Genomic DNA, 16,097 nt, shown 5'->3' on the forward strand with positions numbered 1-16,097 from the left:
TGAGGCCCAGGGTCTGATGCCCAACACACACTTATGCTCACACACACTAATCAATGCACATGCACACACCCACACGTGCTCACAGTCGACTCATGCCCGTATGCAAACACACATGCATAGTGAGAATTAAAAAGCTTTGCTCATTAGATAAGTTCATTCTAACTAATATTCTCCAGGTTCCATTCCTCCCTTCCAGCTCATTAAATAAACCTTGAGTTTTAAATAAGTACATTGTCAGTTAGAATAAAATCTGCATTCCCCAGTACTGCAGAATGCTTCGAGAGATATTCCAGGGGCTGGGGTTCTAGCACAAGCATAGAGCACTTGCCATTGCATGGCTAAGGCCTCGGGTTCGATTCCCAGTGTAGACAAAAGGAAAAAGAAATGGTATTTGTGCCTCCCAAGTAATCATCATAATAAAAATCCCTATAGCTGGTGCCCAGGTATCTGTGGTTTCCAAAGCTTACCAGATGATGCTGTTGGACGACAGAAAGGTCTAGAAAACTCTTGGCATGCCTCAAATCACAAAACAGCGAGCAGCTAAGCCACACCTCCCAGGCTCTGGAACCGGCTTCGAAGTTTGCAGTCCTCCGGTGTGTTTCCCACACAGATTCTCCACACTGAGCTTCTGTGAAGCCGTCCTTACAGTTTCAAATCCTGCCTGTGTCTCAAGGGTTTTAGTCTTGGTTTTCTATACAATGAAATCACTTTTCCGGATGTTCCAAATATCTCTTCCCCATTCTCTGTCTAATGCTGCTGAAGGCCAGATTGAGAGAGCAAGTCTATTCCTCTGATTTCAGATCTGTAGCGCACCTAGGTAATGTTCAACCTGGTTGGGGGTGGGGAAGCGTGGAACGAGACTCTGAAGCTTCTCTTCTCGTTAATCGGAGATATTTATCGTAGTGGGGGTTTGGGTTTCTTGCTAAGAGTATGATAGCAGCTGTTTGCCTAAACAGCAAGCAATATCCTATCAGGGATCTTAATCAATTTGAGGATGGACATACATGGTACACAGGCAAACATGCAGACAGAATACCCACACATTTTTCCAAAGTTAAATTGTTGTACTTAGAATTAAACAAATTACAACCAAAGGTAGTAAATAGTCAGAACTTCTAACTTCCTGGTTGCCTTGCTGGATCTTGCCATTGGCTGTTCTTGAGGTCACTGGTGAGTGTTGTCGGTGTGTAATGGTGATGTCCTGAGGCAGCTCATGATTGACAGGGGAGAAGGGGACGGTCCCCATGGGAATCAGCAAGTGTTCGGAGTCAGGATCTGACTTGTTTTCCAGACCACCTAGATCAGGACTTCTGAGCCTTTCTACCCATGACTTCATCTGACAAGTTTGTACACAGCCCTGGGTATATAGGTATATGAAATAGGTGTACAAATCAAACACTTATGGATAGAAAATTATTTTTGAAGAAAATATTAAAAGTTCTTTGGAAAATATGTATTTTACGAGTAACTAAAGGACAAAGCAATTTTGCACTCTGACAAGATGGGCGTGCCTATTTGTCTAACACAATGCAAGCCCAAGCTAAAATAATTCAGTACTTAACATTCTGCAAAATGGTAGAAAGGCATCGTTTTCCTCTAACGAAGACTTTGTGTTCTTCTAATAGCAGAAAGCGTTGCAAGCAGTGTAAAGATCGCAGTTGATAGCACACGGTTGTTGCAGCTCTTGGCTGAGGTGTTTCGAGATGCCTTGGTGGGCACTGCAGGCGGTGACAGCAGGTGTGGTGTAGGGCCCACACTGTTCCCGTTCCAGGCTACAGTGAAGTCACATAATACAATATGGCCACGCATTGCCAGAAACAGCCTGGACACATCACACGTTTGATTTTGAATTAACTTTTAGCTGCAGCACTTTTGAAAACCTGTCGTTGTTGCTAAATAGTAAATGACCCTCCCGCCTTCAGTTACACACTACCCCATGTGCGGTCTGACCTGCAACTTAAGGACCTTCTGTCTAATGTAAGGAGAGGAAATCCGACCACCTCGGGTTACATTTAAAGGTGTGTGAATGCAGGGGTGGTGGTACAGCTTCTGTACAAGGCTCGCCTCAGCCACATACCCAGACCCTACTTCAAGGGGGGAAAGGAGAACTTAAAACTGTGATGTGTTTAACCATAACATGGATCGAGAAACGATGAGATGCCCTTCCAGTATTCTAACAACTGTGCAGTTCATCAGAGAGCACACACCCATCCCCCAAACAAAATCCCGGTAAATGTCTTCTTTGTTTCATTGGTGTTACACATTAGCATAAACAAAACTGTCAATCAGCGCCTACACAGACACCTTCTAACCTGTCACTTCCTCAAATGCATAAGCTTCACAAATCCAACAAAAGGATTTATGAGAATCAGTCATAAAATTTAATTTCCGGAGGAGAGCATCGGTGGCTTTAAAGAACTGTATGCTGCTCATCCGTAGAGCAAGCGTGGATATGATACTTCCAAAGATACAGGGCTAAGCAAGTACTTTGAGTCTCTTCCCAGCTGCTGGGGTCAAAATTAGTCCAAGTTATGTAGTTGGGAATCCCACTGATGATTTTCTTTACCATGATCTAGAAAAAAATAATTTAGAATGCTTTCTGTGAGCACAGACTTATCCCTATCCTCCAGACAAGCCTTCCACGGACAGGCAGGCTAAACTCCGCCAACAGTGGGGCACAGTGGCCAAATTAATCCAGGACATCATTGTAAATAGGGTCTGGCTCTTTGCCATTTCTGACCTTGGCACCAGCTCCTCTCCGCTCTAGAAACCATAATGCCCTTCACTTCTCCCCACCCAAGGGCTCTACTCTCTCTTTTCCTTAAAAACAAAATAGTTTCAAACAAACCAAACCACATAAGGCCAGACACAAACTCAGATGGCGTCAAAGACCAGGGTGTGTATAGAATGCATTTGCACACAAACCTTCTACCAATATACAAATGGCAAGACAATTCTATAGGAAAATTTATCCTATGAACCGTGAGGCTAGCCTTTTGGGTGGTAAGATGGTAGTTTGGCACGTCAGGATGAAGGTAGGCATGGAAGTCAGACACACCCAGGCCTGGAGCTAGATTTAGCCTGTGGAGTGAGTGACCCTGGACATATTACTGAATTTCTCTGCAACTGTCCTACTTTCACGTAACGAGAGAGATAACATCACCGCATAGAGAGATGACATCACCCACATACACAGGGTCGATGTGAGAAAGGAATTGAGAAGAGGAAGAGAATGTCACACCCATCAGTACAAGTTCAATGTTTTCCATTTCTCCCTGACCAAGAAAGATGCGTGAAGATCAGCTGCCTCCAAAACCCGAGAGATTAAACCTTTTATGGTGGGATTTAGGTTACTGGGACAGTTAATCTTGTCAACCTAGTAGGATTTAGAATCACCATGGAAACGAATGTCTGGATGCATCTCTGAGAGGGCTTCCAGAAAGGTTTAACAGAGCAGGAAAACCCACCCTGAACGTGGGAGGCGCTGACTAATGGGATGAGGTCTCAGACTGTGTACACAGGAGACCAGGGTTAAGTACCAGCACTCACCTCCTCCCGCTGCCTGCCTTTGATTACAACCAGGCAGAGCTCCCTGTACCTTGCCTTCTGTGACTTAGCCGACTGATTCCTTAAGCTGTGAGCCAAAATCCAACCCCTCTTTTCTGTAAGTTGCTTTGTCTGTGCCCATGAAAGCAGAAAGGAGGTGCTAATGTCTGCATTCTTCAGAGAAGCTTCATTTCACAACTTAGCCACAGCTAAGGCAGAACTGTTAGAGGTTCTGACAGTGATACAATGGAACAATGAAGCAGCGATTGTGAGAGCACAGCCCTATGGGTGTCGCTCATACCACCACCCCCACCAAGGCTCAGGAACAGTGAAGAGGGAGTAAAGAGAGCTCTAAGGGAGCTGGAGACCAGCGCTGTGGAGTGCTGTCTTCTGGACACAGAGTTGTGGCTGCCTGTAGGAGATCCGGCCAGCCAGCAGCCCTGCGCAGATAAGGAGAGTTCCTGGAAGAGAAGTGTGTTGAGGAAAGGGTGGAAAGGTGTGTGGAGACGAGTAATCAAAATGCATTGTATATTAATATGAAATCCTCAAAGAATAAATTAAACATACTATTTTTCATTTAATCTGTGGGCTGGAGAGATGGCTCAGTGGTTAAGAGTACCGACTGCTCTTCCAGAGGTCCTGAGTTCAAGTCCCAGCAACCACACGGTGGCTCACAACCATCTGTAATGGGATCTGATGCCCTCTTCTGGTGTGTCTGAAGACAGCTGCAGTATACTCAAATATATAAAATAAATAAAAAATAACATACATCTGAGTCCCGGTGGCAATGGTACATGTCCTTAACCCCAGCACTTGGGAGGCAGAGGTAAGCTGATGTCTGGCCTACAGAGTGAGTTGCAGAACTGCCAGGACTACACAGAGAAACCCTAACTAAAAAAATAATAATAGTTAAAACAAAATAACACACATCCAAGCCAAGCATGGTATCACGCACCTTTATTCCCAGCACTTGTGTGACAGATGCGGTCAGGTCACCGTGAGTAGAACAGCCAGAGCTACGAGAGGAGAGCCTGTGTCAAAAAGAAACAAACAAGCAAGCCTCACAGCTGCAGACAAGGGACGTAGCTCTGCAGTACAGTGCTTGCTCCGCCTTGGATCCCAGTACAGTCATTTACTGAGTGAGAGACGTGGCTCTCGGGACTCGTTCATCTGAAGCTCATCTGCGAGAGCCCACGAGATGAGAGACCATGTTAGCGATTTATAATATTATCCAGAGTGATGCTGGCTGAGCCCTGAAAGGATTGCCGGGACTTGGAGCCGGCTACATAGTGCCAGGCTTTCAATAAACCCCTGATGCATGATAAATCCATGAAGACTTGTTCAGGGACCTAGTAGCAATGAGAAGTGATTGCGCGTGTGTCCCGTATCTCTCAGTGGACTCTATAATTAGTTGCTTTTAATATTGATTTCACTGTCGTGTGTTAAGATGGGTACATACATACATACATGTGTGTGTGTGTGTGTGTGTGTGTGTGTGTGTATAAATATATATATATATATATATATGGAGAGAGAGAGAGAGAGAGAGAGAGAGAGAGAGAGAGAGAGAGAGAGAGAGAGAGATCACAAGAAGATCAATTATGAGCAAGCCAAAATTGTGCTTGGAATATTTCCTAACCATCTCTAAATGCCTTCTTTATCTCTTTGCCTCCGTATTTGACCAATTAAGCCTCAAGTTGTTCTGTCCAAGCACACAGCCCAGGATTTTTTTTTTTTTAATGTAATTGCTGTAATACAAAGAAGGCATGAGTAAGAAGCAGAAGAATGGGGCTGCCTTCCAATCCTTTCAATGAGAAAATTCCCAGAAATGTGGGAAACTGCCGGAAATGCCTAGCTAATGTGACTGGCTATGCATATTGTGTCGGGCTGAGAGCCAGCACGTTCCCACTGGTTCCCACTGCTCCGTGGCAACTCCACTCGGGGGAGCCAGGCCAGTCCCTCCAAGACAGCAGCTTTGAGAGAGTCCCAAGGGTGCTGCTGTGGCCAAAGCCCCTTTCTCTCTGGGACTGTTAAGAAGGTGCCTGTGATAACAGAGAGGTAGGCTCCACCCTTCCCATGCTTGGCATCACTTGAATTACAGATGGTCACCTCCTGGAGGCAGCACTTAGAGTATCTGTGAATCTGTTGGTTTGGTCCTGGTGGCACCCCGTGAAGCCTATTGAGGTGGTCCAGACATTAATAGTACCCAATCCCAATTATCGTCTTTCTAATTTAGTTGCTCAAAGCAGAATAGTAATTCCACTGACATCAGTCAGAAACAGCATTTGGAATGCAGTGCGCCTTTGCAGATCTTACCCCCACAGGCTGGATAGCGTGGCGTGTAGGTAGATTTTTCCCAGTTCAGCCTGAGGCCCCTAGAGATACAGAGGAATCTGCTCCTGGAGGGATTTGGTGACGCACAGAGAGAGAGAGTTTAGGTGCTTTCTGCTTCCCGTTTGGTGCTGGGTGCTGTGGCAAGCAGGAAGTTCAGTCCTTTACCAAGATCTCTGGAGCACAGCGCTTCCTCTGTCCTTCTTAAGAAAAAGGAAATGCAGGGACACGGTGAGCCCAGAGTCACATTCTCAGGATGCTTAAGAGCATGCTCATCCTTCCCAAGGCTGAGTGTGACGAGAGAAAGCCACTGGCTACCCTCACCTCTGCCTGTTCTCTGGGAGCCTGGGCCCTTTGAAGTGTTGCCCTGCCAGGGTGCCCAGTCTAAGTTCATGCTTTTGGTAGTACACACATACACACACACACACACACACATGCACACACAAATACATACACACATGCACACTCACACATATACATGAATATACACACAAATACATACACACACATATACATGCATACACACACAAATACATACACACATGCACACACATATACATGCATACACACACACAAACACACACACACACATACACACACACACACACACACACACACACACAGGTGAACACCATGAAGAGCTGTGATTCCTGCACCTTCCTCCCCTGAACAACAAATTCACTGTGTCGTTTGTGTGTGTGTGTGTGTGTGTGTGTGTGTGTGTGTGTGTATCCTGCACGAAGCTGTAAGTGAATGGCAAACCATCTCACCAGTCAATAACAGCACACTGCAATGAAAATGAACACTCTGACAGGAAGGGGAACCTGGTCCTCAGCTAACATGGCGGAAATTCTTCATGTCCAGAATAAGCAGCACTGTTCACAGTTCCACATGTGGCCGGTTCATTATTAAAAGTCATTCTTACAGCACGGTTTATAATTTGCCACAAAATGATACCAAGGAGGCCTGGATAAATTAATTGGAAGGGTTCTCTGAGGTAGTGCTGGTAATCTGTTAAGGAATTTGTTTTAAGAGGAAACTCTCAGTAGAACTTATCAGTAAATTGCTTCATATATCTTCAGCATTAAATTATTCCCCCATTAGGAAAATTATAATTCATTTTTTTCCCAGTAATGAAAGAAAAAATGAAACAATCTTCAAACTATTCTGACTTGGCTACCAGCCTTTACGCCAGTAATTTCTGGAATGCCCCCTCAGAAGCTCTACTGAATAAAGCTCTGGAAAAGGTGATTAAGAAAAGAGTGAGGAAAAACAGATTAGAATTTCAAAGAACTGCCATAATTGACTGAAGAAAACCTAAGTAAGGACCAGAGAAGGAGAGGAAGCCAGTGGGGGAGGGGAGGAAGTCTGGTCTCCTATAGGCACTTTCCCAACTCCACTACTTTGGAGACTTAATGTGTTCCCTCACTGGTAAACAAGGAGTGAGCAGTGATAACTTCTGCCCACCCACCCCCATCCCACCCCCTCACCCCACCCCCACCCCCTCACCCCACCCCCACTATCACCCTTGGGCACCTGTAAGTCAGATACACAGGTGGTAGATCTGCCCATCTGGCTCAAGTGGAGAGATCCTAGTGACACCTCAGCTTTGTGGTCTAGCCTTTCTCTGTGGTCTTTCTCTGGAAATAGAGAATACACTGAGTCATCTATTTACTGAGACTTAAGCTGCAAACCAGACAGGCTGTTGTCTGGTATTTAATCATGGTGGAAGGACCCCACCTCAGTGTATTGTGCTGGGAGGACCCCACCTCAGTGTATTGTGCCAAAACCTGCTCATGCTCCTCCCCAGTGCTTGGGGAATTAAGTCATTAAGCATAATGGATTTTCTGTGGTTTGTTTGTTTGTTTGCTTGTTGTTTTAATGTGTCTAGGCTTGAATGGGGAACAGTGGCCATTACATCCTACGTTTTGAGGATCTCTTTGCTGTCTCCAGTCACTGGGCCTCTCTCTAGGAATCCTTGGTGCTGTCTCAGCTGTGGAGGTTAAGAAAGCTGGCTGAGTGAGAGAGGGGGGGGGGGGAGAGAGAGAGAGAGAGAGAGAGAGAGAGATCTTTTCAGTAGTGCAGAATTGCTTTAAATCTCAAAATGGATCAAAGACCTCATCATAAGACCTGCAACTTCATAACTACTAGAAGAAAACATGGAGACATTTCAAATGCAGACATAGGCTAAGGAAACCTGACTTGTCAAAAAAATAAAAAGATGTGAAAGTAGAAGGCAGGCTTGCTGGGAAGAGAACGAGGTCAGGAGCGGAAAGAGCAGGGAAAAGTTACTGGGGAGAGGCAAATACAATCAAGACGTGATGTAATGTATAGAAACGCTGTTGTGAATCCATTATTGTATATGCTAATAACACATTAAAATGGAAGGTTTGAGATTTGACACGTATCAAATGTGTATGCTGGCGCCTCATTCTAGTCATGCTGGACTATAACTACCTTCTTTCAACTGGTCTCTTGGAAATTTGGACCTTGACCTTAATACCCACAGAAGATCAGACGGTGTGTGTTTGTTCATGCTCATGAGCACCTCTGACTAACCCTTCTGATGGCTGTAATACTCTCTCTTTCCTAAGACTGGGGCAGCCATGTTTTCTCAGCCAAGAATATTATCAAACTCCCAGCCAGATTTCTGCACCCAGCTGTTTTAGGCTCTGCTGGCCTGTCTTAGGTGCATAAGCCAGATTACAGGTAAAAGAGGCAAACACAAGCTTTAAGAGGACGAGGTCGGGCTTTCTTCTTCTGGCTCTGAGAGACTAGAAGGGACATCAGGAGCCTGAGATGCAGGGCAGTCTAAGGCCGTCTTTACAGATCTGTGTCCCACCCTACTGTTCCTCCCTGTGAGTGTGGGAGGCTCCCCTTCAGCCTGCTTTGTTTGTTTTTATAGATCATGCAGCAGATGAGTGACCATCGTTATGACAAGCTCACTGTACCTGACGACATGGCTGCCAACTGTATATACCTAAACATCCCCAGCAAAGGGCACGTCTTGCTGCACCGAACCCCAGAAGAGTACCCAGAAAGTGCAAAGGTAAAAATACCATCTGTCCTGCAGCTAACCTCCATGGGAACCTTCTCATGATGGAATGGTTAAAAAGGGGACATCCTTTTGCTGTACAAACCAAAACCCTGCTTGAGAAAAGGATTGTTGATTGACTTTTCCTCTCTCATTCACACACAGTGGCTGGGGCGGTGCTGCCTACTAGTTGGGTTTCTCACACAAGAACTCCAAGGGCTGTGGGGGTAGCTAATGGTCAGAATGTTGGTTTCCCAAGCGCAAAGCCCCGAGTGGGAAACCTCAGCACCGAGCACCAGCAGGGTGACCTGTCATCCTCTCTCTTGAGAGGCAGAGGATTAAAAAGTTCAAACCTGACCTCAGCTATACAGTGAGTTCAAGATCAGCCTGGGCCACACAAGACTCTGTCTCCAAAACCTAAAAGTGAAAAAAGAAAGAGCTCACCTCTTTCCCCTGTGCATCCTTCGTGAGCTACCATGGGTACAGAGAGAGAAAACGTGCCCATGCACGTGAAATCCTGAAGACAATATTTGATGTTTTCTCAGGCACCTTTTAGGGATTTTTGTTCTGTTTTGTTTGGGTTAGGGTTTTGGGTGGTGGTGGTGGTGGTGGTGGTGGTGGTTTTGGGTATTTGTTTGTTTCTTCGTTTGTGACAGGGTCTCTCCCAGGCCTAGAATTTACCAAGTGTACTAGGCTGGGTCCTTAGCAACCCCAGGGATCACATCACAGGTCTCCACTGCTCCAGTGCTTAGGGTCACACATATTGAAAGGAAAAGTCACTGAAAGGAAAAGTCCCGGGGCACCAATGTTGTGGAAAGATGTCCCGGGTCTCGGCACCAATGTTAGGAGAAGGATGAAGAGAGTGGGGGGATATGGCTCATGGAGGTGCGGGGAGGCCTGGGGGCAAGGGAGATGCCTCTGGGGGGGACCCATGTTGGAAATCCCTTCCCCCAAGGGACCAGCCACACAATGGTATAGTACAGAATAGAGTTTATTCAGGTCATGGGAGAGTTAAGAGGGTAGTAGAGGCAGAGAAAGAGAGAGAGAGGGGAGTAGAGGCCGGTCATGAGCACGTGGAGGGAAAGGTGGGGAAGGGAAGAAGAAAAGGAAGGGTAGGGGAGGGAGAGCAAGGCTGCAAGAGAGAGAGGAGGGGGCAAGCAGCCCCCTTAATAGTGTCAGGTCACTGGGGCAGAGGTACCTGCCTGCTGCCAGGTAATTGAGGGGTGGGGTTTACAGAATCTCAACACATATCCCTCACCATGCCCAGCTTTTTCTACTCTGGAGTCGCCCTGCCCACAAAGCAGTCACTTTCCTGCTCACATCGTTTTTCTTTCCCCACCCTCGCCCTGCTCTTCACACAGACAGTACTAGACGAGGCTTATTCTGTATCGTGGCTGCTCTGTTAGCACCTGAAAGGGGAGCTGGGGAATTCAGAGGTAATTCTGTTCTCACCCTAACAGAAGTGTGAACCTGAAGGAAATGTAGGACTCCGGAGCCGACACAAAGACAACAGAAGCTCCTAGATGAACAATGGACCGTACACTCCTCTGTGCCAGGGTTGTTAACAATACAGGTTCCTGGGCTCCCAGCCTAGACTCACAACATGAACAAGCTGCAGGTCCACAGACCTCACTCTGAGGACTTCATGCCTCCGCAGCCTCATTGGTCGCCTAGCAACGGAATATCATTAACTGCCTCTCAGTTCAGCCCTGTGTCCATCAGCAGTAGAATAACATCAGTAACACCCTTGTTTGCCAAGGGTCTTTCTGGGCCAGGCTGTGCTGAGCGCTTCCTAAGCCTCATCTTTAGTCCCTGTAACAGCCCTCCCTTAGTAGTAGCCCAGCCTTCCAGTGAAGTGAAGAACTTAGAAGGTCACTTCGCTGAAATGTCGGTAGTAAGTTGACAGGCCTGAATTCGGAGCCCAGCTGGCCCCTGCTCCCCAGCCAGTGTTCAGAGTTTTAAGGAACGCAGTGTTTCCGAAAGAATCAGGCCGGGTTGTTTTTAAGCAGCATTTTCAAGTAATTTTGTTTTGTTTTAAGTGTGTTTTTGATCACGGGGTGGGGGGAGTCTGTGGACAGTTAATTGAATGTTTTGACACATACATTCCATTACAGTTGAAAGATGCTATAAAATTCACACCTACAATTTAAACCCAGAGTGTCCGGCAGCACGCACTTAACTTACATTCTGTCTCATTTTCCTAGTAGAGTTGGTCAGGAAAGGAACACAAAAGTGTAGTTAGGAGCGCATCCAAGGGAAGGGAAGGCAGGGACGTTCAGACAGAATACACAGCCATGGGGTTTGATTAGCACTGGATTCAGGAAAGACAGTGGCAGACAACTCCAGCAACAGTCACACTGGAGATTCATCCTTCACTTGGAAGTTAACGTATAAAACAGGAGGTCAACCACTTGTGGCCAGCTCTGGGGTGGGTCTGTGGACATGTGCACCTTGGGCCTAAATGACTGAAAAGCACAGGTACATGAAGTGGATTGATTGTCACTGAAGGTGATTGACTAGGCCAGGATGTAACACTCTTTTCCTTCTTGGCTTCTGCTACCTCACAGGTTTATGAGAAACTCAAAGACCATCTTCTGATCCCTGTGAGCAATTCAGAGATGGAGAAGGTGGATGGCCTGCTTACCTGCTGCTCCGTTTTTATTAACAAGAAGATAGAATCCTGAGCCGAAAAGTCCCTCCCCTGTGGCCAGCAAGTGGCCGAGGCAAGGCTGATGGCTCTGTACCCTTCCTCCTGTTTCCTTTGACAATCTACTGTGCCACTGTGCTACTAACTCTTGTTTACAAGAAAGAAAAACTAATTCCATTGTTAATCACCTCATTTCCCACACCCTCCTTTTCTTCACAGTGGTACCTAACCTGCACATTTACTAAATGAATTACACAACCTAGGAAAAACAGAACAACCAAATCGTTGGGATGTGGTTGATAGTGTGGAAGTACTCACTGAAGTGTTTGTGTTGTTAGTGTGGGAATAATTTAGCTGTAGGGCATTCTGAAGACTGTCTTCCTGGCCAGCCAGATAAGCAAGGGACTTTCTTTCTCTATATCATGAGTCATGTTTGGTTCCTGTGAAATTCCCGAGAACATGGATTCTTCCCATTCCCCTCTCTCACCTCTAAGAACTTTTCTTCCAGGTCTTTCTTTGGCCTTCCCTGCTTCTTTCGTAATCACCTTGAGCTTGGATAAATCTAAGGTCTTGCATTCTGGATGCTTTCCTGAAGGTCCTCCTCCTCCTCCTCCTCCTCCTCCTCCTCCTCCTCCTCTTCTCTGCCTCACAGATACATCTCCGACCACCAGCAGCAAGTCAGAGTGACTGGCCGAGGAACAGGAACCTCACAGAGGCACAGGGTTCCCATTACCACACCTAGGAAGGTAAATTCGGCCTCAGGTGATTGATACAGGATGTTAGATAAAGAAGGCTAGAAACACCCCATGGGTACATTTTAGCAAAACTGAGTTGCATGCCATGATTTTTGCCTCACTACTGGTCCTATAGGAGGAGCACAGAAGGGAGTTTTTCTCAACTCTACCACCTGCTCTTTTTTCAGCTTCCTTCTGACTCACCCTGTCTCTACCCCCTTAGAATCATTAAATGATTGTTGATGGTCTGGTGAGAGCCAGGACTGACTCCACCCAAGGCCTAAGGAACACAATCAGGAAATGGCTCCTAAAGTCAACCTCAAATAATGCATGAGTCTCCTTTGAAACATTCATGAATGTTTACTGTGGAATTCAACTCCAAATTACACAACTTTCAGCTGTCACAGGTCTCACAGAGAACAATCCACAGCAAAGGAAGAGAGCATTCCTTCTTAAAAAGCTCAAACAGGCCAGGGGCATGGTACTTTACAAGGCACGGTGACCCAGCCAGGCATGTCATCAAACTTCTGGTCACTTCTACCTTTGCTATATAGCCTGCAGTTTGTCATTTGATCTTTAAAGTTGGGGAGACAGAGACTATGTCGGCTCCATCCCTCCTCACCCCTCCTTGTGATCAGTGTTTCTTATAATGAAGGCAAGAGAGACTGGCCTTCATTGCATTCCTTTCAGCAGACAGAAGTGAGAAATCAGGACATCCCTTACCACTGTTCTCTTGCTTGGCAATTTCTTTGATGAAATCTCCATCTCTTCCTTGCTATCTATCTTTAGACTCATATCACGTGCAGATCTCTAATTCTGTAGACCCTGTGAATGAACCATATCCTGATGATTATCATGTCTCACAATGTATCATGGCTGAATAGTCTTTTCCGGGGCAAGTGAATGTGAGCCAATTGCCTAAATTAATAAAGAAAAATTGTTCTCAGCAGTTATGGTTGCCTTTGGGAGTTAAATTTGACCCTACACTAGAAAAAACAAAACTCGAATTTTGAGAAGTGACCATCTCCAAATCAACCGCAGAAAAAAAGAGCCCACTGTACAGGTACCAGCCTGTCATTGTCACTGACGTCCCTTCTATCATCCTGGTTACAGAACTGTCCTCTGTTAGTTTAGTCAATTACAAGTGAATAGATTTTTTTTCTCATGGTGACAGTTCCTTGTACCCAAGGTGGTTTTCCAATTCCCCTTTTCTTTGTGTCCCCCTTTACTTATTTGTCTTGAGAAATTGATGAGAACCACTCACTGCCTCTTCCCCATCTTATCCTGCCCTTTGGATTTCCTGTGTGATGCAGGGAAAACTCTCAAAATGCATGCAGCATTGCTCCTGTGATGTTCTCGCCAGCGTAAAGTTATCTCTGAAAGGGAAAGATGTCATTACCCAAGTTCCCTTTGGGTCTCACAAAGATGGGAAGACGAACAAAAATGCTTCTTGACATTTTAAAGACTCGATAAGTCTTTAACTGAGTATGTAGGTAGGGTTAGAATGAGTGGGTAGACAGGAGTTGGTCTAGTAAAGAGGTGAGCCAGAAGGAATGCATTGTTTAGTTAGCATTGTGTCTTTAACCGGTGGGTTGCTGTAGGAGTCGGTGGCAGGTCTCTCTCCACAGTGTGCTAATGGCTCTAGAATGCTCCTAGGAACCGAATACTAAGGCCCTCATCTCTGTGTCCCTAGGAAGGGAAAATGAGATAAATTGTAGCCTCACAGCGTGGCCTATGTAGGGTTGCATGTTACTCCCTAACACGCTACAGAATTCAGACATAGTTTCTGTGCGGTGGTAGGTTTGTGCTTTTTTTTTTTTTAACCATCCTGCCTTCCAACTTTCAGCCAACGTATGGTTATCCAGTCTGTGTGCCAAAGCCAGCCATATCTCCCATGACCCATTAGTCCAGAGGAGTTCTGCCCTGACGCTAGTTTCCAGCTGCCCACTCCTAATGTACACCAGTCAAGACAGAATAAAATGTGAGTTGTACGGTGCCCAGTGGTGTCTGTCTAGTTCTTCTTCTACCATGCTACCTAGTTGGCACATCACAACATCCCATTCGGGGCCAAGCTGAATGGTTTTTCTTTCTTTGTTCCTGATGGGAAGTGGTAAGGGAGACGGAGGGGAGCAGGGGAGAGGAAAGAGCACATGTGTGCATGATTTTCTCACAGGAAAGTGTCTAAGGAGCCCGTCTCTACTTACAGGGAATGCACAGAAGTAAGATTGCTTCAAAGTGAATTTTGTTCCCATTTGTTTTGCAGTAAGAGTTTTAAAGGAAATATGAAGGTTATTCTTTATGAGGTTTTTGTATCCCAGTAACTTTTTATAATCTGAAAAAGCCCTGTTTTATTAAAAAGACAATAACTGTTCGCTGTAAAAATAAAACCCAAGCAATACAAAAATTCTATCTGAAGTGTAAAGATGGGGATGGGGATACCAAAAAAAGCTCAGCAGCTAAAGGCTTTTACCACAAAAGCCTCACAACCAGAACTCAAACCCTAGATTCCCACAAGCTGTCCTCTGATGTCCAAACGTGCAAGGTGCCACGTGCGTATCCATTCATGTGCCTCATATGGCACAAAGCTAATAATAAATAAAATGTATTTAAATTTTTAATTAAGGAAAAATTACCCAAATTTCCATCATCCATAGTTAGCTACTCTTAACATTTCAGAAGACACCACAAATTTATGAATAGATATTTGTGGAAATATTGAATAATTTAACAACGTTAAAATATCCTAGAATCTACTGTCTTTGTTCAACAATGAATTAGAGGCATCTTTTCACCTCAGTAAAGGCAGATGTATATCATCAGCTGTAACAGCCCCCAATCTTCCACAATACGCACACAGAACGGACCTTTCTGACTTATGACACCACCTACCTGGGGTATGTCACGTTGCTGTTAGGGCTCCTCAGACTGTCAAAACGTGCCACTGAGAAGCTTCCACACAGCCCCACAGTTTGTTCAGTCCTGTCATCATAACAGGATGTTCCTCTATGGTGCTCCCCAGATGCTCAGAGTAGTCCTCGAGCTCCTTGGGGAGGATGTTGATCTACTTATAAGTTCTTAATTGATGTAGCTAACAAATTCTCTACTATAGGTTGTCACTGACACTGCCAGTAGAGCTAATAACTGCTCAGCGCCAAGTGGCACTCTGCAAACCTGCTCTTGACTCAACAGGAAATGAAATTTCTCCCCAACCCAGTACCAGAGTCTGGAGCTTCTGACCCAGGGAAAAGAGGGTCCTCTCTATGGGAACCCTGCATGGCAAGCGCTCCCTGACTGAGCTTGCCTGACACTTTCCAGGTGAACAGGTACCTTCTCATAACAAGATACAGCATCTGGAAATGAGGATGCTACTGGAGAAGACTAGCTAAGAGTAGCTTTAGACAAGAGAGCACGTAACAGGCGCCCAACCTTGCCAGGCCCTGAGCCATGGCCCCTGTCTTCTGAGGACTGGCTGCTCAGGAGGGGCAGGGATGTAAGACCTCAAGTGCACAAATATTTGGAATGAACAACAAGCAACTCAGAGCCATTACAGAACAAGAGGTTGTTGGCATCTGGACTGGGTGTTTCCAGGTCTCATTCAGAAAAGTAGTGATGTGCAGACAAATAGCAAAACAGCAAAGGCAAAACAAAAGTCCAGACCAGATTCATTGCCAGAGGACAGTGGGACATCTGAGTGGCAAAGGGCACCGGGTCACTGTCTGGGACTGTCTTTATGGATCCAGGAGGAAGAAGACTTGGTGGCTAAGGAGCAAGGCATGATGACTTCAAGATTGAACTGACAGGTTTG

General features: G+C 45.7%; 1 protein-coding gene across 1 annotated transcript in view; it reads left to right on the top strand.

Moving 5' to 3' along the window:
• Nucleotides 1–14,170, top strand: part of DDAH1 (dimethylarginine dimethylaminohydrolase 1) — a 121,328-nt gene extending 107,158 nt beyond the window's left edge. The window contains exons 5-6 of the mRNA XM_080916332.1: nt 8,783–8,926; nt 11,479–14,170. Coding sequence (XP_080772458.1) covers nt 8,783–8,926; nt 11,479–11,595 — 261 coding nt within the window. The 3' untranslated portion in view covers nt 11,596–14,170. The remainder of the gene's footprint in view (nt 1–8,782; nt 8,927–11,478) is intronic.
• The last annotated feature ends 1,927 nt before the right edge of the window (nt 14,171–16,097 follow it).

Source organism: Micromys minutus, assembly GCF_963924665.1.
Source record: "Micromys minutus genome assembly, chromosome: 4".
In the NCBI taxonomy this organism is placed as follows: domain Eukaryota; kingdom Metazoa; phylum Chordata; class Mammalia; order Rodentia; family Muridae; genus Micromys; species Micromys minutus.